Below are 27,455 nucleotides of genomic sequence, written 5' to 3'. Positions count from 1 at the left end.
AATTTTACGAATATTGGTGTCAAATTTACGTATAAATATGTACATAATGTACGTCTGTTTAGGCAAGATATATTATTTATTAACTATTATAACAATAAGACACATTTTAGAGTTATCTCAGCCCCGCCAACGCAGTGCAACTGTATCATAGCAGTTTGGCCTAATCTACGTATTTGTAACAGCCTTCCTCGAGTCCATCTGCTTGTCAAATATTCTCTAAATTTTCTCCACTCTGTGATCTTGGTTAATCAACGTCCAACCTCTTCTACAATAATGCGATACGTATATAACACAATCCCAAACCATAAAATGTATTAATTTTTTTTTTATCTTCATGCTGTATCTTGCATATAGCAGAGGGAGCCTAGTGATAAGACCCTCCCCGCTACTTCCGCACTCTACTTTCCGCCGAATTCTGGAGGCATTGTGTGTTGAGTGGCGGAAATTAACGCCGCACTTTGCCTCGAAGAAACGAAAATATCAAACCCACCACCTGTCGCACTTACAATCACACGCTTGTGCCTCTGCGCCACGAATAACCTCTATATTTTATGGATTTTTCTTTCTTTACATTATAAATTCTCACTCCTTGGCCAATTTCATTACTATATATTGATGGAAAGTAGGTACTCTATTGGAAACACGGTAAATTAAAAAAAAATTACAGCAAAAACGATACATAAATTATTGTATCTTTTCCGTTGACAAGCGTTCACTTAGATTTCAGAAGTTAGATTTTTTGTGTGCTCCAAAAAATCGTAGACATGAATATAAGTTCATAATTTTTGGTGCATTTTATATGAAATTGACAGCATAATCGAAATCTATATCAGATATATTCTAAGAATAGGAACCCCGAGGTTATTAAAATACAGAAATATCCTTCTTTCAATAGAGAAGATGGTTGGAAACTTTTTACCACTTGAGATCCACTCTGAAAACTAACTCCTACACCAGAGAACACTTCTTTTAAATATATTAATAATTCTCTAAAACATATATTATTTTGTAATTAATATTATACATTTGTTTAATATTTCAGTATATTACGTCTTTGCTTAAAATCATTTAATTTTATTTTTATCAGAGAACATAGTAAAATCATTTATCACGGCATAGTTAAATCATGCATTTTAATTTTAACTCTATAGTCTATTCTTAACACTATGGGCTCAAACGGAAACGAGAGACAAATGACAAAACACAAATTTTTAGTCTTTGGATTATTGATGGAAGTGAGGTTTCAGAATTTTTCAGTCTAATTTTATTTTTATTTTTATTTCTATTCTTATAATGATTGAAGGCAAAGCAAATGTAAGTCATATTCAATAACGTTATATCCAATTCTATTGCATTAGTTTCACTTACTTTCATTAATATTTAACCTATTTTTATTTTAGGAACTTCCCGACTTCCAAGTATTTCGAACAGTGATAAAATACTGTTTATTTATCATAATTGTACCAGTATTCTCTTTCTTCGTAGTGAAGATTTTGTTATTTGATAGCATATTAAAACTTGAAGCTGTTACTAGCAGCGTTTATTCTGCTGTAGTAGCCGTCGTTGTATTGCACATAACTCTTGGCCTATATATATACAAGGCTTACAGTGAAGTTGATAAACCACCAGCTAAGCCTGTTAAAAAAGATTAAATTGATAATTTATTCTAAGTTATAATTATAGGCTTAATAATGGATAATATTTATATGAAAGGTGAATTGTTGCAAGTGCATATTAAAAATAATGATATTGTTGAAGGCAGATTTTATAATATGACTAAAGATAAATCAAAGATATCCCTTTATGAAGTCAAAGAATTACCTCAGACCCAACTAAATGAAGGTGTTTGTCATTTTTATGAATCTGAAGTAAGAAATATTATTAAAATCAAAGATGAAAACAAACAAAATTATTTAAAAATATCAGAAAAAGAATGTGAAAATATAATAAAAATATCAAAAAGGTACATTTACATTAACCAAGTTGATCATACATTTCATGAGGCTATAGATGATTTAAGTTCATATACTTACATTGGTGTGAGTACTGATGGGGCTAATATGGGACGAAAATGCAAGATGCCTTTTCTAGTTATTTCAACACCTCAACAGATTTATATTTTTGACATACAAGTGTTACAATATCACGGATTTGATGCTGGATTAAAGAAAGTGCTCGAAAATGAGTCCCCAAAAAAAATCGTTCATGATTGTAGAAAACTTTCAGACTGTCTATATCACAAGCACAATGTCAAACTAAAATCAGTTTTTGATACTCAGGTATTTTTTTTTTTCTATTTAAGATTTTTTAGTGTTACAATGTATCCTCTATATCAGCATAAACAGACAGAACCTAGTGTTAAAACACTCCATTCCTTATTTTCTATTAATTTTTCAAGATTGAGTGGTGAATAAATAAAGATAATAAAATACCCAGAGTGAATTCTGAATAAGTGACAATTATTATTTCACTCCTAAATAATACATATTTTTAATACTAGAACTGAAAAGAATGAATACTTACAGGTTGGTGATCTTATCATATCAAGAAATAAAACAGGGAGCCTCCCAAGTAAAGTAAAAACTTTGGCCGAATGTCTCAATAACTATCTTGGTCTTAAGCCTAACACCATTCAAGAAAAAGTGAGTCTATGATATAAGAATATATTAAACATATCTAACACAAGAATATCTTAAACATATATTATATAAACTTCAAAATAAACATAACATTGCAGTTTCAGTGAGACAGTATCTGACAGCAACAATTGCAACTGTAAATGCAATTGTTGTGGACTAAAGTTTTTTTATTTCTGTGATGGTTGTTGGTTTGATCCTCCCTTGGGGAAATGAATTATTCTCAATTCCTTCATTCCATAAAAATACAAAGCATGAGAGTAGAGTTAGAGTAAGAGTTCTACCACTCAAACACAATATCTCAAAATATGGGCAGAAGCTTAGGGAATGTGTGGGATATGGCATGAAGGTAAAAAACCTATAATTATGTATAAATTTGTGATAATCTATAATACCTTCATATTTTCAGTTGGACATCATGAAATGTACAGAGCGTCCACTATCTACTTGCATAAAAGATACACTTGCAAAGAATATATCATACTTACATTGTCTCTCTGAAGTGATTAATGATCAAATGATGTTACCATTTGTAAGGGGTGTTGAGTGTTTCATAGAAAATGTGCGCTCCTGTGATGATTTTAAAGCCTGGGAATTATGCGGCAAGCAATATCAACTACCAAAGGAATTTAGAAGTGCTATCGAGTATTAACATTCCACAAAAATAAATTTTAGAATTAGGCTTATTTTTATTTTGCCTCCTTTTTGCTTACATTAAAAAACCTCAAAAAAATGGAACAATTTGTCAACATTTTTTGTTTGAAGTGTTGAATATAATAAAGTATTTTGTAGTAGTAATTATAACACATTTTTACTATGCTTTCACATATCACCCTTAATCACTCATGCTTAAATTGTTATAATTAAATCTAAATATACAATTTTAGCTATAAATGTTGAGCTCATAAATAACAAAATTTAAGTCCACTAAGTTAAGGCAGCAAACTACAAAAAAATATTTTTGATTTCAATCATTTATGGATTATTTTACTGTAATAATTCTATGTAATTGCATGAAAAATCAACTTTTGCAATATACAGCAATAGGGATATTGAGACTTAAATAATCAATAATTTTTCCAGATAAATTAGTAGTGTATTTATACTCCTAATTTTTGCCGTCTGTGATTATTGTAATGGTTTCAAATCTTTTTTATACATATTATAACAAATTGTAAGCACCTACTGTAAAATAAGTATATTAAAGTAAAATTGCTCATATCTATGTATAGAAATATTAAGAACGAGATATTTTGTGAGATGGTTTACAGTCTTGTGTAGTCAATGATAAGATATGGCTAGATAAGGGCTTTCAAAAAAATTGCTTGCATAACATAAGGGTTTGTGTGTAATATGCAATTATTTTAATAAATATATTTACGCTTGGAACCAGTGTGATGTTAATAAAAAAACCATTTTAAAAATATATTTTATAATAAATTAAACTTTAGTAAGAAACATATTAGGATAAAATGCCAAGCCCTCAATGGACTCGTCTCTACAAGCTAAGCCGAGGCGTTCAGTAGTGAAAAGGCGCTCGCGTGCGAGCAGGACGGAAACATTTGCAATCTGAGACAGCTTCACAGGAGTTAATGAGCCATTATCTTCAATCTGTAATAAGAAATTTAAAGTGTTTATTTACGACTTTAGACTTTGCTAATTGACTATTTTTATAAGGTTCAGAATTTAATTCAATGTTGCTCCTAGTATTCCAGGCACACATGACATTTTAAAAAAGTAAAGAATGCTATTAATATTACTGAATATATATATATTATACTAACAATACTACTACTACACTATATATTTAGACCCTACTGATTAGACACTTAATTTTCCGCTGAATTCTGGAGGCATCGCATATGAGTGGTGGATTATATGAGTACAACCTGTTGTGTTTAAAGTCACACATTTGTGCCCCTGCAACCAGACTGGTTATAGGTCAATCAGGTTTCTACTATAGTAGAGATAGTGGTACAGTAAGATTAAAATCACGTATACAATTATTTACTAATGTAAATGTAAATATTGTTAATTTAATAATATATATGAAAAAAATTGTTATTACCAGTTGAATAGTATTTCTTGCAACTTCTTCATCTCTATGGCTATTCAATTGCAATACACAAGCACCACTAGGGAATTTACGCAATGACATAGGCGCATCAATAGTTTGCAATAATCTAAAAAAAAATTTTTTTATAGTTTTGTATAGTAACAATCTAAGTAATTTTAACATCTTTTTTTAAATCACAAATTTAATAAGGTCCAGATACCAGGTGTTAAAACACTCCATTCACCACTTTTCACAGAATTCATTGCATGTTAAGCGGCAGAACTCAACGCCACCCTTTGCCTCAACACCACAGTGAAGAAATGGAAATATAAATTTTAAATAAATATTTACAGTCACACTTTTGTGCTCCTGCGCCACAGCTGGTCTCATCATCTTTTTTTTTCAAGGAATTTAATTTATTTAAACTTCTCACTTGCAAGCATTTAACAAATCTTCTGGTGATACCAGCTCCAGACCTCTTGCTCTGTTTACTCTGCACCAAACATCAGCTAAAGACATTATTCCACCACAGTCCTAAAATATTTTTTATAATACTTAAGAAAATAATTTCTAAATAATAATTTCAATTATTATTTGGAAATGATTTACACTTTTTGTGTTTTAAAACAAAGTTTAAATTTTCTGGCACATGGGGTACCCATGTGCCTGAAAATTTAAACTTTGTTGCTGTATGAAATAGTAAGGAAGGAAACCATATAGTAAGGAAAATACTTTGTTCTTTGCACCCAAATACAACATATTATGTTTTGAGTGCCAAAACTAAAAATACTGCACTTTTATCTTGGGGAAATGAAACAACCATTGTGTGTATAGTCAGACACTATCTCACTTTTAAAGTTTTTAAATATTATTGATCCATATGAATACTCGTATGGATCAATAATATTTAAAAACTATCAAATAATAAATATTAAATATACATTTAATATTAATTTATTACTTAATAATGACTATAGCTTACAATTAAAACTGCCACCATCATATCAGAGATTTGCTGTGCAAGACCCATATAATACTCAGAGTCTGACCTGAATGTATCTCTTGTGACTGGATCATCTATACCCAAGCTCATTAGGTAAGATTTGAACCTTACAGTATCATCTTCTGAAATATCACCCTGTTTCTCCTAAAAAATATACAAAGAAATAAACTTATCAATCAAATAAACTTATCAATCAAATAAAAAAATGAATTTTGTATATTGATTAAGGCATTTTATTTTATATATATTAAAAAAAAGAAAAACTTGTTTTATAATAACACTTACTCTTATTTTTGATGAAATTGTTTTAGATATAGAGACCATTTCTTTAGCTTTTTCCATTAATTTTTTTAAATCTTGAAACGCAACACTAATGCTTTCATCAGTTGCTCTGTGTTGCTCTTCAATACTCCTTTCAATGCCAACAATTCCCAAGCGCATTTTAGAATTTGTTGGTAGAGAAGGCTTCAATGCAGGAGTAGGTGATGACAATACATTTGTGGTTGTTGGTTGTTGCTGTTTCTCCCAGGCTTTGGCAGTTACTGCTTCATTTAAAGTTTTATAAAAGACAGAATCTATCCCATCTTTGAATGAGAATTTGATAAAATGATATTGACTGATTACTGCAGGTCCAGGTCTTCTACCTATGAAGAAAATATACTAAAGTATGTACTAAAATATTTCATCAATACTTTACAATATTTAATAAACAATCAAAATTTCATTACCTGGCAGGGAGGGTCCTAAGTGCAAAATAATTCTTTTTGGACCACCTAATCCAAAAACACCACCACTTTCTTCTTCTATACAAAAAACATAATATAAATGCAGTGACAAACACACCAGTCCTTTCGGGATATCACCAGGTTTGCCCCAAAGAATTCTATGTGTTGTTAAGACCACTTCCCCGTCTACAAATTGAGTCTGAAATGAGTGAATTACTTTTAGTCAGAAAGCAAACTCTTTTTATAAAAAAAGAGATTAAATTTCACTCACCTTGTCATCACCATCATAAATTTTAACATTTTTATCACGCTTAAGATAATTTTCACCTTCAAATAATCGAGCTTCAATGTATTCAAACCTATCCATATTTACTTTCTCTGAAAACAGTGAAGATGAGGAAAACTGATAATATAATTAATAACCAATATTTTTAAAATGTTGAAGGTAAAAAACATACTTCTAAATTGCTTTGTTCATTATAAGAGTTAATAATTTTCTATGACGAATCAAGAAGATTTCGTTTTCATCGTTTTATTATTTACATTACCTACTAATTTATATAACGAAGATTGTAAACATTGGTTTACGAAAAACTCCCATTTCTCATAACATTATATGTCAAATTACAGATGATTGAAGGAAAATCACAGAGAAGAAAAGAAATAAATATTAAAATTGCTAGCGGTACTATACAGTATATTTTTTTTTTTTTTTTTTTTTTTTTTTTTTTTTTTTTTTTTTTTTAATTATTATTATTATTATTATTATTATTTTTACATATATTATTATAGTATTTTGTATAATTATTATAGTCTTTTGTATAATTATTATGTATATAGGTGTGGAATTTTAGATTTGGCCTGGCTTATGCAGAACGCCTTCCTTAAGTTTTTGGATCAGTGCCTCTATCACCCTATCGTCTCTTTGTGACATTGCCCCTTTTAGGTTCGCCTCCACCACCTCCGTAAATTTCTATTAACCCTAATATACTATACAGTATATTAGGGTTAATAGAAATATTTTTAGATTTTAAGTTACATTATTATAATGTTTCCAACTTTAAATAAAAGCTCAAGCTCTTCCATTTTTATCGTTACTCCCCTCCTATTGATCTTAATGTGTTGGAATAAAATCTACAGCCTTCCTCGACAAATGGACAGCGCAAAATGATTACCTACGTAGATTATCGCGTTCAACCAATCAAACTCTAGCGCTCCATAATATTCCCTTGGATTATTCTTGTTTATGCGGCGGATATTGCACATTGGCAATTAAGTAAAAAGTAAAGTTTGTATATTTATTTATATAAAAAAGAATATAGCATTTTTGCGGAGAACAAATTTTCACAGCTTGTATCAAATAAAATTGAAATATGATTATTAGCCAGCGCTTATATAATAGCTACGGTACCTACCATATTTCATACAACAAGTTACTATATTTTAAAGATCTCAATAATAAAAAAAAAATAAAAAAAAAAATACAGTTGAATTGATAACCTCCTTTTCTTACAGAAGATGGTTAAAAAAGGAGTGTTTTTTGTTATTATATTTTATAATTTTTACTTATAGTCATCTCAGGCTTATTAGCTTATAGCTTATAGCTATGTTAAATATGGAAAGAAAAAAATAAATTGACGAATGACAATGACTGCTGACAGATAATGTGATGACTGCATTGACTGCTGCGCTGACTTAAGTCATTCGCGATAGAAATGAAAGGATTGATACGAAAGGCTAACCTGCAATTATTTTGCAGCTAGAATTCTAAGTATAACGCTTACTTTTACGTGACTCAACCTTGAGTGCGGTGTGGTCGTATATTAGATAAAACGTCCTATTGTTTCTCTGTCATCAATCTGCTATTATGGCTGAAAATCAGGAGTCTTTATTGCAAAAAATTAAGGAACAAGGAGATCTTGTGAGAAAGTTAAAAGCTGCTAAGGAACCCAATGCAAAGGTTTGTGCTTATAAATTATTTTTTTAACTATTTAATTATAATTCTATAGGTCTATTTATATTAGATTTACATTGCGTCATCATAAATCATTCAACGTAGGTAACTTTCTAGGTTAACACAAGAAAAAAATCATGTCGAAGTCTTGAAGGGATAAATGACCATCTCTGTTATTACAGTTATATGTGTGGTTATGTACCCAGTGCTTTTGATATAGAATTATTTAGAAGTATTGACTCAAAATCAGATTTGGAAAAATATCCATATGTACAAAGATGGTGGTACCATATGCGGAGTTTCAGTGACTCTGAGATAAATCTATTTCCTGTAATTCCTCCATCAGCTTTAATTATTAACATGCTTAAAGATAATGAGAAAACTGCTGATGAGCAGGTTTGTGATATACAATGTAATTAATAGATGGCACTTTGCTTATTTATGTACAATTTCAAACACTTATTATTCTTTTATAAATTTGAGTGCTATGAATCTCCACATATGGATACTTCGTTACCACAAATTGATTTAAATTTGTTTTAGTGATAAAAAATCTCTTTTATTTCCGGTATCAAAATATAACAAAATAGTGGTGACGGGGGAATCTTATTATGTGAAAATTTGGGCATAAAAGTTTAAATTTATGAACTATGATGTACAGAGTATTGAGATTTATAGAAAACCCTGCAACTAAATTCTGGTTACACAATTTAGCTAGAAGCACAAAAAGTATTTCAACATCATCTTGCTGCAAGGTATTGGCAATTGCTTTAAAAGTAGAAAGTTATCTTTGTTGTTTTATAACAATAGTTGATAGATGTTACCTCTTTTTTTGTTATATTTTTTTACTAAATATAAATAATTTCATAGATTCAAGAAGAAGTATCAAAGTTATTGGCATTGAAGGCTCAACTGAATACTGAAGAGGCAGCTCCCCAGAAGTTTACTCTTAAGACTCCAAAAGGGACTAGGGACTACAATCCACAGCAGATGACTATAAGAAACAATGTATTGCAAAAAATTGTTGCAGTATTTAAAAGACATGGAGCTGAATGTATTGATACTCCTGTATTTGAATTGAAGGTAATTCTAAAATAGATTTTTTAAAATAGATAAGTAAACTATATACTTTCAATGCATTGCATAAATATTAAATTTGTTTATTTATGAAACATTAAATATTTCAGGATGTCTTGACAGGAAAATATGGTGAAGATTCTAAGCTTATTTATGACTTAAAAGATCAAGGTGGGGAAATTCTTTCCTTACGATATGATTTAACCGTCCCTCTAGCTAGATATTTGGCGATGTATAAAATAAACAATTTGAAAAGATATCATATAGCTAAAGTATACAGAAGAGACAACCCGGCCATGACAAGAGGAAGATACAGAGAGTTTTACCAATGTGTAAGTATTTTTTTAACTAGTAACTAGTAGTAGTGCCCATTTCCCCCTGAAACATTTCATTTCGAGTGATGAACCTAAACGCTAAAAGATGAAACTAAAGTCGAGAAAGAAAATTTTAAATAACTAATTCCCCTGAGTGTGAATTGAGCCCACAAGTCATTTTATGATTAATTTTTAATTGTAATATCTTATTTTTTATTATTATTTCTGTATCCTGTACATAAAACGGTAGGTAAAGGGGACTTAGGAATATAGCATTAAGACACATCCATTCTTCACTTTCTGCCAAGTTCTGAACGCATGGTGTATTGAGTGGCAGAATTCTATGCACTGTTTTGTTATCAGAAAAATAAATTAAATATTTGATTTGCTCTAGTGAGAATTGAACTCACAACCTGTCACATTTACAGTTGCACATTTGTGCCCATGCGCCACTACTGGCCTCATTCAACTAATGGTTTAGATGTTACTTAAAACTAGACTTTGTGATTATATAAATACAGTTTCTATGATCTGTATAAAACATGGTCAAGGTCAACAGTTACTATTATATTTCTTTATTCAATCTTGCAACTTATAAATTGAGTTATTAGAACAGGATGTGACTGTAACTGTACATTCTCAATATTATTACAAAATGAATTATCTTTTAATACAAAACTAAAAATGATATATTTTATTTATTATTTGGCATAATAAGTCATTAGCATAAAATGTGAAAATAGTTACAATTTTTAAAAAATATTTTGATATATCTTAGGTTTATATCTATTTTTTAGGATTTTGATATTGCCGGCCAATATGACCTTATGGTGCCTGATGCGGAATGCCTTAAAGTTGTAACTGAAATATTGGATGCCTTAGACATAGGCAAATATGTACTAAAGGTGAATCATAGGAGGCTACTTGATGGAATATTTGAAGCTTGCGGTGTTCCTGCAGACAAGTTCCGCTCAACTTGTTCCACTGTGGATAAACTGGATAAGGTAATTTTATGTGTTCTTTCTTTTTTATTTTAGCTACAATTTCGAGGTAAATTATAATGAAGAGTAACTTTGCTTTTAATATAAATATGTCTTATTGGGGCATTATAAAGTTCATCAATATTATCTTATAATTTTAATAATATTCAATTAAAGTCATGCCACAGATAAAATACTTCAACTTTAGGTCAACTTAATACATTATATGTATTAGTTTTTATAATTCTCATTGACCATTGCCCTAGTTTTACTAGAGACATTGCAAACGAAGGTCATGCAATTCACTAATTAAAATCCACGCGGCGTATATTTTCTTATGTAATGTATACATTTTGTGACACCTGGGTCAAAAAAAAATGTAACCTTGATATTGCTGCGTGAATATTTAATTATAGTATATTTATATTGAGGCCGTCATGGGGCAATGGCACAATCGTGTCACTGTAAAAGCGATGGTTATGGGTTCAATTCCCACTCAGGATTTTATTTTTCGTTCTTTTTGATTGCCTGAAAACTAAATGTAACTAAAATATACTGCTTTCACTTTGTCTTTCTTACGTTTTTTACGTTCTTGTTGTGCAGATGAGGCTGCGCAAATTACTTTCTGTGTACTTCTATGGTTTTGGTACTTAGATTTCCAGTTTTTGTTTAATCTCATTGTTGATATAATTGATACATTGACATAATCATATTTTGAATGTATTTGATGATAAATAATGTTGAAATAATTTGGTGCTGGGCTCGCCGCTAAATGTTTAAAAAAATAGCCAATCTTGAACATGTCTTATAACAGGACTAATCTCAATTCAACGATTGACAAATGACTACTAATTTAAAATGTCATTATAATAGAATAATAAGTCATTTTTTCATTTATATCTATTAATTCATATATTTACAGTCGCCATGGGAAGAAGTTCGTACTGAAATGATAAATGAGAAGGGTGTTTCACCAGATGCTGCTGACCGTATAGGAGAATACGTTAGACTCAATGGCAGTATAGAATTAGCTGATAAACTACTTAAAGATGAAAAACTATGCAAGTCCAAAGGAGCAGTGGAAGGATTGGAAGGAATTAAACTGTTACTAGATTATTGTGAACTCTTAGGTATAAAGGATAAGATTCTGTTTGATCTTAGCCTAGCGAGAGGCTTGGATTATTATACTGGTGTTATTTATGAAGCTGTTCTTACACGTGAGTTACATAAAATAATAATATATTTTTTGAGAATCTAATATTAAGACAATTTTCTCTATTTCCACTCTATTTTTGAAAAATAAATATAATCTATGCGTGTAGAGTGGCGGCACTCAACGCCGCGCTTTGTCTTGTTATTAGACTGAGGGCGAGGAACTGTAATTAATACATTCCTGCAAGTGGCAGTCGAATTCACAATTGTCGCGGCTACTGCCTCAAATATAAATATACATTTTGTAAATGTACTTAATAAGTTTGTTTAATTTGAACTTTTCACTGTTACATTTTTTTATAACTGAAACAGATGTCTTAAAACATTATTCAAGTAATCGAAATAAGAATATTTAAAATTTCACATAATATAAATTTTGAAATAATACTTAATTGGTAATATTTTTTTCAGAGCCAATAAAAATCGGCAATGAAGATCAAACAGTTGGTTCAATCGCGGGCGGCGGCAGATACGATAACCTCGTTGGCATGTTTGACTCCAAAAACAAACAGGTACAAAATGTTTTAAAATAACAATAAGAGCATTTGTAGAAAAATGTGTATGGAATTCAATTTCTCATATAGATTATTATTTTATTATTGTTTATTTGTTCAGGTACCCTGCGTAGGTATAAGCGTGGGTGTAGAAAGGATATTCTCAGTGTTAGAAGCTAAACTGGCAGCGGGCGATATAAGTGTTCGTACGAGCGACGTCGACGTATATGTAGCGTCCGCACAGAAGAACTTCCTTAACGAACGTATGAAGATTTGTGCTGAATTGTGGAATGCCGGTATTAAGGTGAGTCGAATTATAATAATAGATATTAATTAAGTGTGTCATTTGTAAACGTGAAGGTTGTGGATTCGATTACCACTCGATTGTTATTTTATATTCCGCTATTATACATATATCTGCTATTTTACACTGGGTTGTTATTTTATATTCTGCTATTGTTTATTATATTTTCTTGTAATAAATAATTAAGACACCTAGTTGACATTTTGTTTGCGTTAATAATTCAAGTCCTTTTTTTAATATTTATCACACAATTGTAAAAAATAGTAGGCTAACTTCAATTTCATTTTATTGAAATATTTATATGACAAATTAAAATATATATGTATTAAATGAAAATTACAATATTTTATTGTTAACAGACGGAACAATCCTACAAAAAGAATCCCAAAATGCTAAACCAATTGCAACACTGTGAAGAAAATGGCATTCCCTTAGCCGTTATACTCGGGGAGTCAGAGTTGAAACGCGGCTTGGTGAAAATAAGAAATATTACGACTAGGGCTGAAGAAGAAATTCCAAGGGAAAAGCTAGTGGAGGAACTAAAATCAAGGATTCAGCTTTTAGATATTAAGGAAATGAACGGACCAATGCCTAAGTAAATTCAGTATTTGATATTTTGTTTGTATAAATTTTTTGGAGTAATAAATTATGTAAACTAACCCTTTTTGTATTTTTGGTTAATATAATAATTTTTTACTTTAAGCTAAAGCTGTTGAGAAAAATAAGAGTGATATAATATAAAAATGTCTCTGGTTTTATATTATATATAACTTGTTTTGCAACCTTTCAAGGAAGTTCCTTAATAATTAATTTGATAGATTTTACCTATTATTAATTTTTATTTTAGTTTATATACATATAGATTAAAGATTTACATCATTATGAGGATTTTGCTTATCATAGTAAATTAGTCTATAACAACTTGGCTGCATCATTTTTTTTCATTGAGCATAAAATATATCTTTTATTGAATTAGATTGATTTTCAATTTTAAAGAAAATATCAAAAATTCTAAACTTGCCCATTCCTTACATTATGCTTAATAAATCTCAGCATTTATACACTTACAAACTCAATGTAACAAAGCATTTTTAAAAGTTTAATGTGATAGCATTTATATTTGAGATCTGCCATTGTTATATATTTATCTTATTTTATTTATAAAATTTCGCCAATAGGGCCGAAATATTTCATGTTTTTTTTGTATAGTTGAGAAATATATTTAAATACTTTTCCCGGTCTTAATCTCAAGAGCTTTAGTTTCAGTTAAATAATTTTAAGTTTCTCACATTATTTAAATACTAATACAATAATGTTAATTGCAACAGTGATATTTTCTTATTATAGAATAGAATTTCAAGTAAAAAAGTGAGCTATTGCATACTATTAGGTATTAAATTAATTCATTTATTTAGAGACCTTCGTGGCGCAGTAGCACTATCGTGTCATTATAGACGCAACGGTTGTGGGATCAACTCCCACGTTTGAGAAAGAGATATTTAATATTTTCCTTTCTCCGCTCTGCTAACAAGACTAAGCGAGGTGTAGAGTTACGCCATTCAACACACAATGTCTCATAAATTAGGTGGTGCGTTGGGAACAGAATGAACTATAGGTTCCCTCTGCCTATCCTGTTGCAAATGCAGAGGATTTACGACTTTTCTTACGGTTTTAATATTTTTAATAACGGCTAGCACATACCAAACAGTGCAATATAAATAATAGGCAATCTTTACAAGAAAACCATTGGTTCCGTGTTCCTATGATCCAATTTTGTCTTGTTCTTATGTTTATCTTATTTACCTAATACAACATCATAATTAACTTTAGTAGTTTTTTACTATTTATTCTAGAAGAATATTTTATTTTTATTCATTAGTATTTTTTCTTTCCTTCATTGTTTTGCTCCATACTTAAAGAAACTTGATGGTTTATGTGAAATTTGTTTTATATAAAAATAAAGTGATTGATATGTATTTCTATTAGTTTTATTTTGTCAATGAAATATTAATATTGTTTATCCATGAAAATGAAATAATTTGTAAGAAGCTTATCATAATTGGTGGCTTCTTTCTATTTTTTATAGATAATTCATAAAATATTGTTGTTATACTTAAAAAGTTGTGCCTATGCATTTCAACTTATTAATTGTACACGAAAAGCCATATTTTTTTTCTACTTCCGATTTATATACGAGTACCTCGATTGAATGAAGCTATTTGTACTCACGGTTTAAAACCACTGTGTCACGGACAAGCTAGCCGTGTTCGCCTATTGTTTCTTTCTATTTCCTGGCATTGTGCCCTAATTCACCGCAAAATTCAACATCTACTTACATTCTATATAATATTGTCAGATTTGGTCCTTTCTTATTAGCAGTCTGTGCCCCATAGTGTTAACAGTGTCTGGATAAGTGTGGTGAAATGTATTCCCAAATAAAATACTATTCAGTGATAACGTTGTGGATTTTGTTGTTAACGTCAGATATCAGTGCATCAGGTCTCAAGGAAGCTTTGGAAGAGCATCTCAAAGACGTAGCACATAATGAGGAGTCCGAATCTATTAAATTGGATAAAGAAAAAGGAGAAAAGGACCACCATACAGACAGCCTTGTGAAAGATACTCACTCAAATCATTACTCGAAAGCTAATGATGATACAAAATATGATAAGAAAGATCAAGAAACAAAAGTAGCCTCAGAAAAAGATGCATATGGTGGATACAACACAAAGCAAGATAAAACAGAAGACAGTCACAGTGATGGATTCAAAAGAGGACACAAGAAAGGACATCATAAACAAGGTTTTCAAAATTCTTATCATAAAGACGAATCATCAAATAAGAGCACTTATTTTGACGATTTGAACGATGAAGGAGATCAAACTGGTTATAACAGTAAATTAAATAAGTATGACAATAACGACGGAAGGAGTTATGAAGGTTCACATAATAATGGAAAAGAGTATTCACGTAATAACTATCAAGGAGGTGGTTCTAACAAATATGGTGACATTGGAAATAAACATTCCAACCATCAAGATTACGGCAAAAAATATTATTTAGACAACTCTGAAAACTATAACAAATATCGTAACGGTCATGGTTCGCATGATCGGGGAAAAGTTCATGATCGGCATCATTACGAAGCTCCTCCAGTGCATCCGGACCCAGCGTGGAATTTGCAAGATTGGAATAACCGACGGGATTGGGATCAACCTGGTTGGGATAGAAACCGAGGATGGGAAAAAGACTATGGCGTTCCAGGTTATTACGACGATCACGGAATACGCCACGAGGAAAGATACGATTTTGATCCCTACCATGGCTATGGCTATCCTTACGAAGAGTCTCGGCCTGAGCCTGTAGCTAACATACCCGCCCACGCACCTGTAGTTGCTCAACGCAAGCAAACTATTACTATATATGAAGATCCTAGATATTCAAGTTCAGAAAAAGGCAAAGTGAGACGGGAACATGGAGATTACGTAGAACTTGATTTTCAACCGAGCTCTCGCCGATATGCAAGCTATGACGATACATATTACAGTGTACCCTCGGGCGACAGAACTGCCGAGAGTAGTAAAATAAATAAATTAGTGTATAATTATAGACAACAGTAGCATACTCTATTGGCGAAAACGGCATGAAAATAAGTGCAGTACTTTTGAAGCGTAACCTGAAGTAAATTAGTTTTTAATAAAACTTAATTAGAGAGACAGATGCGTCTGAGGACGTTGTTTTATAATATGTAGTGATGAAAGTAATAAAAAATAGTAAAAAATATAGATATATTCTTACAGTTACCTACTAGATATGGTTTCATTTTTTCACTCTTCTCTAATTTTAATAGTATTTTCTAATATTCTTTCTAAGGTACCAACACGGTAAGAACAAGAATAAACAAATATCTTTCAAACAGCAATACTATCTATTATCTAATATTTCGCAGATATGTTATAATATAACAGAAATTCCTGTCACATATTTGCTGAAACTCAACCAGGCGTGTAGTTCAAATACAGGTACTTTGAAGAGAATATTCCTCGGGGCGACGTGACGGACAGACGGTCATTCGGGTGGCATATTTCAATATGGTACATCTGCTACAGTCGAGCGAGTCGACCTCTGGACCGTGACGAATGTGCAAAATCGGGGTCGGTGGGGCAAGGATTGCTGTAGCGTGCCTAACTCTTAAACTGAAATAGATAAATTGTATTAATTCTTTTATTTTTATAATTTTGCTGTTCACATAATATAATAGGGTTAACATTTCTCAATGTAATTGTAAGGCCTTATTTTTAAATTTCCTATTTAAAAAAAAGCGTGACGCTTAAAACATAAAAGTAAAAATACATATCTACTTTCAATTGTTATTAATTTGGATATCAAAGATTTTTTTATAGGATATGTGTAAGTACATAAAACTATTCTATTTTCCTCATAAGTGTCTGATGTGAACAATACTGTGATTGTAAATTCGTAACCATTTATAGGTACCTACATAAAAATGTCAATCGCCAATTGATTCTTAAATTCAAAGTTCGAAGTAATTTCTTTGTTAGGTTCTATCTGTATCTCGCACATAACAGAGTAGGCAGAGAAATCCTGGGAACATAGTGTTAGGACACTCCGCTCTCATTAAGGCACTTCGTTTACCACTTTGCGCCGAAAATGGGATATAATGTAACCTTTTTTACCTAAAAACTACTGCTGTACCAAAGAGTCAATGATCAATCACATATCGACCTATATGTATATATATACTAATAGTATTAATTATTTGAATTCAACATTATTTATTGAAGTGTAAACCAGTACAAAATCTACAATGTCTTTGTCAATGATTTGAGTCAAGTTCCCGGATTATTTCGCTTTATTACCCCTTCCGCTTTAATTAAGGGAAGTCGTTATTGAGGCACTACCCACTCGTAGATATTTTTCAGTACTTTTATTTGTAATTTAAATTTTGCAACCCTTCGTTGCGGTTCTGTAGGGGACTAAACTAATTTAAACGTTAAGCTTTCGCAAAGTCCTTTTGTATTATGTATGGTATGATGACATTTTAAAATAGGATATGAGTGTAAAATTTTTAAAATGATTTTTTAAAAATATTTAAGCATAGTTTACTATTATAATAGATTCATTAAACATTTTCAACCGTGAAAAAAGTATCTAAATGAACTACAACGACCTAATTGCGCTAAGCATAAGCTTATTTTAATAAGTTTTTTTTATAATAACTTTAATTAACTATGAAATAACAATAAATTAATAAAAATACTTTATTAACAAAAGAAAAACTGAGTAAATTAATAATTCAGCAGCAAATTCGGTAACTGTTAGTGAAGGACATGCATATTGCCAGCCAATCTGCAATTTCAAATATTCAACCTCTTACGTTACTTTGTCTGAATGAGTAGTAGCTCCTATCATGAAAGATTTACTTTTAAATTCGCCTACCAATTTTGTAAATCAAAGGCAGAATTTTAATTTATGTAAAAAAAATTAAGCGACAATACACTGTTACTTGCTATATTATTCTTTTATACTATCTTCTACTTCTATCTGTTTTTATTATGTCTGCTTTCGTTTGTGTGGGTATTAGCTGAATTACTAGATTCGTTTCGAATAAATAGTAACGTAAAATTACAGTACCGTGATCGAGAGTCTCTCTTTTTATTGGAGTTGCTAACGACTTATCTCAGAGCACTAAAGCAATTTCAAAACGACATCCGAATAACATGCCAATAATCGTTAGCAGCGATTGGAAAACAAAACTGTGATTATAGGATATTATGGCGAGGACTCTCTGTCTCTCTCTCTCGTGAAGGCATGTGTAGTTTCATCTCCACTCTCTCTGAAGGGGAGGGCGATAAAGTGACATTACTTAAACGAACTTTCGATGGGCCATGTCGAACAGGGTTGTCGACTAATCGAAATTAGGATAAGGACAAAATTACACTTTGAAAGCTACTTTGAATTGTATATTTCCTTAGTTATATGTTTATTTACCATTTACTTACATTTATCAATAAATTATTTTGAAACACTATATTTTCTTTCAATACATATATTTTTTTAAATTTTAAGTTAGTAAATAATGCTATTATTAATAAGGTTTATCTAGACGAATATATTAAAGTAATGTTTTATTCTTATTAGTCCAACACACTAACTGTATCTAAAATATGTTTTAATTAATTAAGTAAATATTATAAAATACAACATTTATATTAATATATCGACAAAAAAAAAAGAAAATGGGTTACACAAAATCATATCACTGACAAGTTACTTAAGTAACCTCCCTGTCTCCGCGTCCGCATCCCGACAGAACAATGAAGTCTCAACTCGCTTATCTCTACTTTGTTTATTGTCTGGAGTTGTCTCGATGGCCGTTTCGTTACAGATTTCCCGGCAACTCGCTTTAGATTAGCAACTTGCTCCTTATTTCGTGGTGTCGTTTACATCTTACGATTGTACTGTGCGATATTTTAATGAAAATAGAAATCTTTATTTTTGGATTATTATATACTTTAAAATGAATTAATCTATTGATTATTTATGGGCAAATAAGCAAGTAATATCTGTATCATTATTTTTATTATTCATTAAAACGTCTTTCATTTGCTCACAACCGTATATTATGAAACTCACTTATTTCAATAAAAATAATGTGTTATTATGAATTAAAAAATATTATAAGTATAACAATAAAAACTTTACGTAACCGATTACGGAATATGTAAAATATAGACACCAAAAATATTTTCACTGCTACGACTTCAGTTTGTTGCTCTAAGTAGTATAAAAACAATGTAAATCAAGAAAATTATAGGTTCCAGTAGAATTTAACTTTATCTTGTATTTAAAGAGAATTGTACCACCGCCGCCGTTGACAAATCTCGTTCTATAAGTCGTTTCAGAAGGGGTACCCGTTCATTCGTGACGAATCCGCTGCCTGTAGCTAACTAATTGCTATGAAATGAACTGCTCCCGCGGGACCCATCGCCTTATTTTATTTAACTCAAAATTGTCTAACACGAGTAGCTACAACTGATTTTGTCGACATTGTAAAAATTATATATTTTTTATTACAATAAAATTTTCATTCTCATTTGGTGGGAAGAACATAGAGAAGATGAAATTTTTGAATTTCAGCCTGTTTTAGATATTCAAAATATTATGCCATCAATTAATAAAAATGCCTAGAAGTTCATCTGTCCAACATGTTTATTCGTCCAACAGTGCTAACGGGTCGTTGCACTACAACGACAGATTAGATAAAATCGACATAATAAAAATAATTGCTTTCAACCATATGAAAATCTGAAACTGTCATTATTTTAGAATATAATTACTAAACTTAAAAGAAAATTCTAATAAAAAAATCTATGAAAAGTTACAATTTTTTATTAGGTTTTTTTAATTTTATATAAAAGAAATTTCACCACCAAAGAGTTCAATCGAATTGATTTTTTTTGTTAACAGCTTTAAACTGAAAGGAGTTTTACGTTGAAAAAGTACGCGGTAATTTTAATGGTTTCCTAGTGAAATAAGGTTTCTTATTGTACGCAATTTTTCAATTTCTTCCACGAAGAATTTTGTTTTGTTTTTATAAAAAATACTAGGGACTGAAACACGTCTTCACTGGCTTAAATTTGTTTTTATTTTATAGCCAAGGGATAATATATTTGTTAAAAAATCTATAGGTAATACCTCAAGAATATTTGTCTAAAGTTCCATGATAATCGGTCATCGGTTTTGATGATGTGAACGTTTATCATATTTATATACCTATGAATAAAATGTTATCATATTTGTTCCTAAAAGATCTTAGATAGAGAAAGTAGAAAGAAGAAGAAGAACTAAGGACTCTATTAACCAAACTTGTCTACTATCGTTTAACAAACTGTAACTACTTACTTAAATAACATGTTTGTATGTTGTTACTAATTTTTTGTATCTACTCTGGTTTGTCAATATCTACTACATAGATTGATGGATTGATTGTATAAAAATCTATGATACATTTATTATATAATTAAAACTATTCTATAGAGATTTAATTAAATCACTAGATATAAAGCAATAAGCGTTGGGTCCGTACAAGTTATTGGTGGTGTTTGCGTATGGTGCGGCGGCCCAATGTTCCACAAACAGCCTTCAGGTAAGTTATGGCGGCCCTTGTGTGCAGTTTTGCTTATTAACGAGACCAACATGGCCGACGCTTGATAAGATTTTGGTCTTGGCTGGCATTCGTGCCTCGAGGCGCTTTCAGAGTATTTAGAGTTGAGGATACTTGCTGCATGACTGACGTATGCTCTGCTCTACTATGAACTATATGTTTGCTGCCTTGTTTATTGATATTAGGTGGAAATATTTTGTTTTTAAGAGTTTTCAATAATTTGATATGAACAATAAACAATATTTCAACTGGAGCAGGAACGAGGAAAACAAACTAGAAGTTAATATGGTTCTTTTTGTTAGGTTTAACATGAAACAACACAATATTTTTTAAATTAATAATAAATTATTTACTTACAAAAGTAAATAATTTATTAATAAATTAAAATTAATTAAAATTAAAAAGTTAATATTTTCAAATAGAGCAGACAGTCAGCCGTGTATATTGCACGTTTCCTTTAGCACGTAAGGCGCATAGTTACGTCGAGCTTCAAATCGCCTGGCTGTTTCGGATGACTGAGAATGTGTGTGTCAGAATTGTAGACAATTTAATCCTTTGATTTTCCAACATATTTCGCAATCTTAATATAAATAAATTCATATGTTATATATTGACATTTGAGACCAGGCGTGGTGCAAGGGCACAAACGTTTCTAAACGCGGCTGGTTGTGGGTTCGATTCCCACTCGGGAATGTAAAACGAAACATTTGAAAAATGTTTCGTTTTACATTCCGCATTATACGTTTAAATGAAGATCAAAGTATTTAAAGTCATAATTATACTTAGGACGAACTTCGTATCAAACTTGTACATAAGATATTATGCAGGATTTGGTTAAGTTAAAGCCGGTCTAAGCCGCGCCTGCTATCTTTACGGAGTTAAGAATTTGTTAACGCCGGCAGCTATGGCGTGCCTCTATTATGTGGATACATTTTGTATCGCGTTTTCCCAAGCTACCACTTCAAGCATTTAATGTCTAATACAAGCAATTAATAATGTTTATATGTATTTTTTTTTATATTTTACAAATGTAGAAAAAAAATTGAGAAATATCACTTTTTTTTCATTTTAGAAAGGGAGAAATCATTGAAGCCTTTGCATTACGCTAAATGAGATCGGGCAATCAATAATGTTTATAAAAAGTTCTATACTCACCAATCAAAAAAATGTTAAGCGAATAATAATATTATTGCACTCCATAAATTCCATTCGGTCCACTTTTATTTTATTACAAATATTTTATTTAAAAAAATCAGCTTCATGCTGTATCCCGCACATAGCAGGGTAAGCGGAGGGAACCTAGTGTTAAATTCTCCGTTTCTCATTTTCCAGCGAATTTTAAGGGGTGTTGAGTGGACCTCAATGCCACGTTTTGCCTAAATAAAAGAGCGAAGCGAATAAATTTAAATAAATATTTCATTTTCTCGAGTGGGGATCGAACCCACAATCAGTCATGTTTACAGTTAAAATTTAAACCCGCGCCACGACTGGCCTCATATTTTATTAAAGATTAGCACAATTGATTTTCAGCTAATTTCTGTAAAGCGGAGAACAATTAATCAGTTAAGCCTAGAATTTATGTAAGGCCCCTCTTCTCCTGTTTCAGTAAGGACTTTACATTATATAAAATTAAATGATTCACGAAGGTATGTAAAACCACCGCCGCAATTATATTAATTATCGTGATATCATGATCTAAAATTAAATTTGAACCCTTTGGCGCGCGAAGATATCAAGTTGAGAGCTGAATAAATGTGGCTATTTCTCATTTTAACCGAAGCAAAACTTAATAACCCTACTGGAGACGCAATAATTACGAGCGCTCAGTGCGAGATTCGGGAGAAATAAATGAGAACCATTAAGAGACTCGCGTTTAGATATTTCATTCCCCTTGAAGAAGACGTTAGCGGGGCAACGGCACGGCACCGATGCGGATTGTTCCCACGGATTTTGTCAAAGAAAAACTTTTATTTCTTAAGAAAATTTTTATGTTTGTCTCAGGGAGGGAATATTTTTCTGAATAAAATTCAATATGCACCTACTATACAACGAAATTTTCAAGAATCATAATTACACTGGAACCTACGTGATTGATAAAATTATACGTATAGTAACATTTTTACTTAAAGACCGAGCAGCTACTACATATTTATATGAAAATAAAAGATAAAATATGAAAACAAGTTATTCTCTAAAGTTTTAGTTAAAAGCTTAAAACTACACACCTAATAGACACTTACAAAAACTTAAAAGCTTACTTTTGTTAAAATATTCTTTGCCCAAAGAACACCTGACAAATTACCACCACTGAGAGGCAATCCTCACGTTTGTTTTTGTTGAATTCGAGTGTATTTTTGTAGGGCGAGACTAATGCGCTATGTAATTACCCGTGAGGAACACCACCTCTGGTTAAACATGTCATAATTTATGGAGAGGGACGGAAATATGAGCTTCTGTTTACTTTTCTTTCAATATTATATTAATTATTGAAAAAATAAAAAGCATGATATAATGGAATCTTACAAAATATCTGTATTAGTATTTGCATACACCACACATATATATTCATTTATTTTATAAAAGCTGATAATAAGCGAAATATTTTTTTTAATAACAAAAAGTATAAATATATTTTAAAAATAATATAATCATGCAGACTATAAATGATTTTTTAATCTATAACAAGATTTCTACGAACAAAAATAACCGCTAATATTATACATTGAAATATTTTTTATCTATGTGCGAATATATAAAATTTAAATAGAGAATAGCGTGTCACGAGCGAATAATACTAGAGCATTGCGGCTACGCCTGTGAGGCAGAAGCGACCGTACGCAAATACCGATCCCAACTATTGACAAATCCAATTCGCTTACATTTATGTAGAAATGCTCCAAATGTTGGTATCGATAAAAATAATACTCGCTTTTAAATTAAAAAAAAAAGCAACGTATTTAGCAATAAATATGACATGGTAGTTAGATACATAGTACATGTACTTATTTATTGTTTTCCGTTCACATATCAAAAACATTCACATAAAGAAGAAATCACAACCACAGTAAGCAAACTCTACTAAAATAAAATATTGGCGTATATTAATTACGTTGTAGATAATAATTCATATTAAAAAAATTAAAAACTATAATATAAATTTACCGTTACACAATATTACAATATGGCTATTAATTATTGTTTGAATTAGAATATGTATTAAAAAATTTTTTTAAAAATATCGATATTGTGTGTTATCAATCTCTATAGGAGTACACTCACCGAGTCACGCGTTTTCACCGATCATGGTGCGTTGCGTGCATAGAACGTGAATCTTTTTGACAAAACTTTGTATTCCACATTTATATGAAATATTTACAATGTGTACATTTGTAATTTCTATGGTATCTACTATAACATGATTTATATTGAATCTGATATAACAATGTGCAGGGTCCGCAGGGTCCCGCAGGGAGGACTCCGCTCTCCCTTTTCCGCCCAATTCTTGAAGCATTGGGTGTTGAGTGGCGGAACTTAACGGCGCGCTTTGATTCTAAAACAGAATAAAAAAATATGAAAATATTAAGTATTTCAATTCCTCAAGTAGAAATCGAACTCTCAACCTGTCGCTTTTACAGTCACACGCTTATGCCTGTACGACGACTAGTCTCTAGTCTCTATGATTATAATAATGTAATTTTTTGTTAAGACCATGTTGTGTTAACTATATCGACACAGTACTTAAGAGTAAGTAGGCTTTCGTACTATAATACGCCTATGAATTTTTTTTAACATTTGAATATATTTATTAAGTTCTATACACATAAATAGAAATTTTATTTTGTATTCGTGGTTACCGACAAGAGGAAGTGCGTGAAATTTTCCTGCCGACTAAATTATTCAAAGCAGATCGTACGTGTTTATGATACTCGACAACAACGTAAAGGCTTTTCCTCACTAGATACTTTTGGGCTTTGGTATAAATTATATCAAACTCGAAGGAATATCAATATAATAATATAGGATAAAAAATATTAATAATTTCAATTACAGATATATAATCAGTTACAGATATATACCTACATAAAAGGTAATTAATATAATTAATAGTTTCGAGATATCACGTATTTTATTTATGAAAAAAAATGATTTTCAATTTAATGATTCATAACAATTAAAAATATATATTACACAATTAAATATAATTTTAGTAGTAGTTTGACACTAACATGATATTTTGTACCTTTGTATAAATATCTGTAAAATTTATAAGAAAAAAAAACAAATAAATTGACATAGTAAGTTCTTGTAAAACCCTATAAATTTAACATATTTCGATTGCAAGGTTAGGTAGCAAAGTAAATATTACAGGCAAACAGTTTACGACACGCTGAAATAATTAGTGGCGATCATAAAAACTATAATTTCCGGTCACTAGAAATAACCACGTTACTGAGTATAGGCTATAATCATATGGCCGCAGTAATTGCTTTGCACAGACTTTCAGACTTGTTCCATGTGCCAGGTTTTCAATAATGTATTTAATTTTATTATTAAAGCGATATGTTCTGCTTTTTTTTAATAGGAACTGATTTTTTTTTCTTTTTTAATTCAGTTTCACACTATATCTCGTAGGCAAAGGGAACCTGGGAATCTAGTGATAAGTAATTCCATTCTACACTTTCTGCCGTATTGTTGAGGCTTTGTCTGTTGAGTGGAAAGCGAGCGAGAAAATGAAAATATTCAATATTTTTTCCCCCAATTGGCAGTCGAATCCACTTCCTTAGCGCTTACAGTTGCACTCTTGGCTTCTTTTAATTATTGAATTATAATATTTCGTTCGTTAACTAAGTCTTTATTTAATTACTAAATCCTGACGTTAACATAATTTAGAACATATCACCATTTTAAAAATAACCTTTATAAAATTATATTCGCAGCATATAAAATAAAAATAATATTAAGAAATATTAACCCTTTCAAAATTTTCGCTATTCCAACAAGAATGCTTTGTCTAATCTTAAAACAAAAGGAGTGGAACTGGTGTCGCTATCAGCGTCGTTTAATTGTTGTCGGGAGACTATCTACGGCTTACTCCGCTGATTGCGGTTATAAAATGTTACAGCCGTTCTGAGGCGCGATCCTTGTCACCTATGTAATTCGTGGTTTTGAAAACAAGCTTAAATGTAGCTATCTATTAAAGGTTTTTTTTAAATTTCACGCTGTATATAGATAGAACAGGGTTAGTAGAGGGAAAGTAGTGTTATGACACTGCGTTCCCCACTTTTCGTCGAATACTGGAGACATGAGCATCGAACCTACAACCGGTTATACTGTATGTAAAAACTATAAATTATTAAAAAAAATTAAAATTAATTAACATAATTACAATTTACACTAATTAATCATATCAGTTAATTATTATTTAATTTCATCAATTAAATTCTGTTGCAATAATTAGAAACATGAATGTTTAAATCAACAGTGATAAGAAATGCATTTTAACATTTTCGTAGTAGTAAATTTAAAATTTCGTATAAGTATATAAGTAAAAGTAGTTTGCATAACATGCCTTCGATAGCTCAGTTGGTAGAGCGGTGGACTGTAGCCGGTGTGATTGTCATCCATAGGTCGCTGGTTCAAATCCGGCTCGAAGGAGATTTTTGTAATTTAACTAATTTAATACTTTACTAATAATAAATACCAATACCCTTTGAGTGTCAAACTTCTATTTCTCCAATTTACAGGGAGATTCTTTGTTTCTCATTTTTTTTGGTTTTATTAGTTTTTTATATTTTTTGGAGTTCATCTTTATATTTTTATACAATTTACTTACAATAGGCTACTATTAAAGCCTGATGAAATAAGTAAATTGTACACAAATATAAAAATAAACTTTTTTACAAAACTTATGAAACATTGACAATAATGACAGTTTACGTGACTATATATAATACATTAGCTAGTGCTTAAAAACTTGACCTGGTCAAATATTCAATATTTTATGAGCGAAACTCTGCGCTTAAAATTCAATTTAAATTTTTGCTCCCTAAGTGATTGTAACTAGGAACAAAGAGATGCATTAAATCAATTACCTCCAATAAGTCCCATAGAGACTGCTGCATTATTATGGACGCTAATAACGTTAATTTCGGTGGGCATTGTGCGTATAATAAAATTTTATCAAACGTTGGCTGGACACAGATTTTCTGTTTTGATTGTGTACTTAAATGAATTGCTATCGTTTGTAAAATAATTGTCGGTAAAGAGTTTCGACTGTTTTATTTATTTTTCCACATCTTATTTTATTTATGGGGGGAACAGGTATAACATAAGGATGTTGAAAAACACAGGAACAAAAAAGGCACCGACGATCAAAGTCTGTGGCGTACTACAACTCATAAATTAAAGACAATAAACCTTCTGTTAAAACTCATTAGATTGTAAATTGTCTTTTTTTTCAGATTCACGCTAAATCCCGCCTAGCAGGATATTTAGAGGGAAATCTAGTGCTA

At 30.7% G+C, this 27,455-nt stretch overlaps 5 protein-coding genes and 1 non-coding gene across 10 annotated transcripts; 5 read left to right on the top strand and 1 right to left on the bottom strand.

Annotated features, from left to right (window-relative positions):
* The first annotated feature begins 1,162 nt into the window (after positions 1–1,162).
* LOC146529934 (vacuolar ATPase assembly integral membrane protein VMA21 homolog) lies at positions 1,163–1,652 on the top strand. The gene is made up of 2 exons (XM_085201196.1): positions 1,163–1,314; positions 1,401–1,652. The coding sequence occupies exons 1-2, from the start codon at positions 1,294–1,296 to the stop codon at positions 1,650–1,652; spliced, it is 273 nt and encodes a 90-aa protein (XP_085057322.1). The 5' UTR covers positions 1,163–1,293.
* A 39-nt stretch (positions 1,653–1,691) lies between these two features.
* On the top strand, positions 1,692–4,025 carry LOC146529933 (piRNA biogenesis protein EXD1). Its single transcript, XM_085201195.1, has 3 exons — positions 1,692–2,279; positions 2,526–2,642; positions 3,046–4,025. Exons 1-3 carry the CDS (start codon positions 1,692–1,694, stop codon positions 3,286–3,288), a joined length of 948 nt encoding a protein of 315 aa, XP_085057321.1. The 3' UTR covers positions 3,289–4,025.
* A 26-nt stretch (positions 4,026–4,051) lies between these two features.
* Vps36 (vacuolar protein sorting 36) lies at positions 4,052–7,101 on the bottom strand. 3 transcript variants are annotated; one of them, XM_085201194.1, is made up of 8 exons: positions 6,969–7,101; positions 6,692–6,798; positions 6,424–6,619; positions 5,981–6,339; positions 5,675–5,839; positions 5,126–5,226; positions 4,705–4,819; positions 4,052–4,247 (listed from the first exon to the last, which is right to left on the bottom strand). In XM_085201194.1, the coding sequence occupies exons 2-8, from the start codon at positions 6,785–6,787 to the stop codon at positions 4,077–4,079; spliced, it is 1,203 nt and encodes a 400-aa protein (XP_085057320.1). In that variant the 5' UTR covers positions 6,788–6,798; positions 6,969–7,101; the 3' UTR covers positions 4,052–4,076. The 3 variants fall into 3 exon arrangements, with proteins under 3 accessions (XP_085057320.1, XP_085057318.1, XP_085057317.1); XM_085201192.1 differs by having other exon boundaries at positions 6,692–6,823; positions 6,879–7,028; XM_085201191.1 differs by having other exon boundaries at positions 6,879–7,028.
* Positions 7,102–8,094: 993 nt separating this feature from the next.
* On the top strand, positions 8,095–14,731 carry HisRS (histidine--tRNA ligase). Of its 3 annotated transcripts, none has more exons than XM_085201211.1 (9): positions 8,122–8,380; positions 8,965–9,129; positions 9,245–9,457; positions 9,562–9,783; positions 10,563–10,769; positions 11,668–11,962; positions 12,369–12,469; positions 12,573–12,755; positions 13,115–14,731. In XM_085201211.1, exons 2-9 carry the CDS (start codon positions 9,025–9,027, stop codon positions 13,352–13,354), a joined length of 1,566 nt encoding a protein of 521 aa, XP_085057337.1. In that variant the 5' UTR covers positions 8,122–8,380; positions 8,965–9,024; the 3' UTR covers positions 13,355–14,731. The 3 variants fall into 3 exon arrangements, with proteins under 3 accessions (XP_085057338.1, XP_085057337.1, XP_085057336.1); XM_085201210.1 differs by lacking the exon at positions 8,965–9,129 and adding an exon at positions 8,492–8,770 and having other exon boundaries at positions 8,139–8,380; XM_085201212.1 differs by lacking the exon at positions 8,965–9,129 and having other exon boundaries at positions 8,095–8,380.
* Positions 14,732–15,012: 281 nt separating this feature from the next.
* LOC146529930 (uncharacterized) lies at positions 15,013–16,508 on the top strand. Its single transcript, XM_085200671.1, has one exon. The coding sequence runs from the start codon at positions 15,179–15,181 to the stop codon at positions 16,373–16,375; it is 1,197 nt and encodes a 398-aa protein (XP_085056797.1). The 5' UTR covers positions 15,013–15,178; the 3' UTR covers positions 16,376–16,508.
* Positions 16,509–26,511: 10,003 nt separating this feature from the next.
* TRNAY-GUA (transfer RNA tyrosine (anticodon GUA)) lies at positions 26,512–26,598 on the top strand. The gene is given in 2 exon segments: positions 26,512–26,548; positions 26,563–26,598. It is a non-coding gene; the product is annotated as a tRNA-Tyr (tRNA).
* The last annotated feature ends 857 nt before the right edge of the window (positions 26,599–27,455 follow it).

The sequence above is a fragment of the Heliconius melpomene genome, chromosome 17 (assembly GCF_056956725.1).
Source record: "Heliconius melpomene rosina isolate 202511_hmr_F chromosome 17, ASM5695672v1, whole genome shotgun sequence".
Classification (NCBI taxonomy): domain Eukaryota; kingdom Metazoa; phylum Arthropoda; class Insecta; order Lepidoptera; family Nymphalidae; genus Heliconius; species Heliconius melpomene.
The sequence above is the reverse complement of the archived record's forward strand: the minus strand, read 5'-3'. Positions and strand labels throughout refer to the sequence as shown.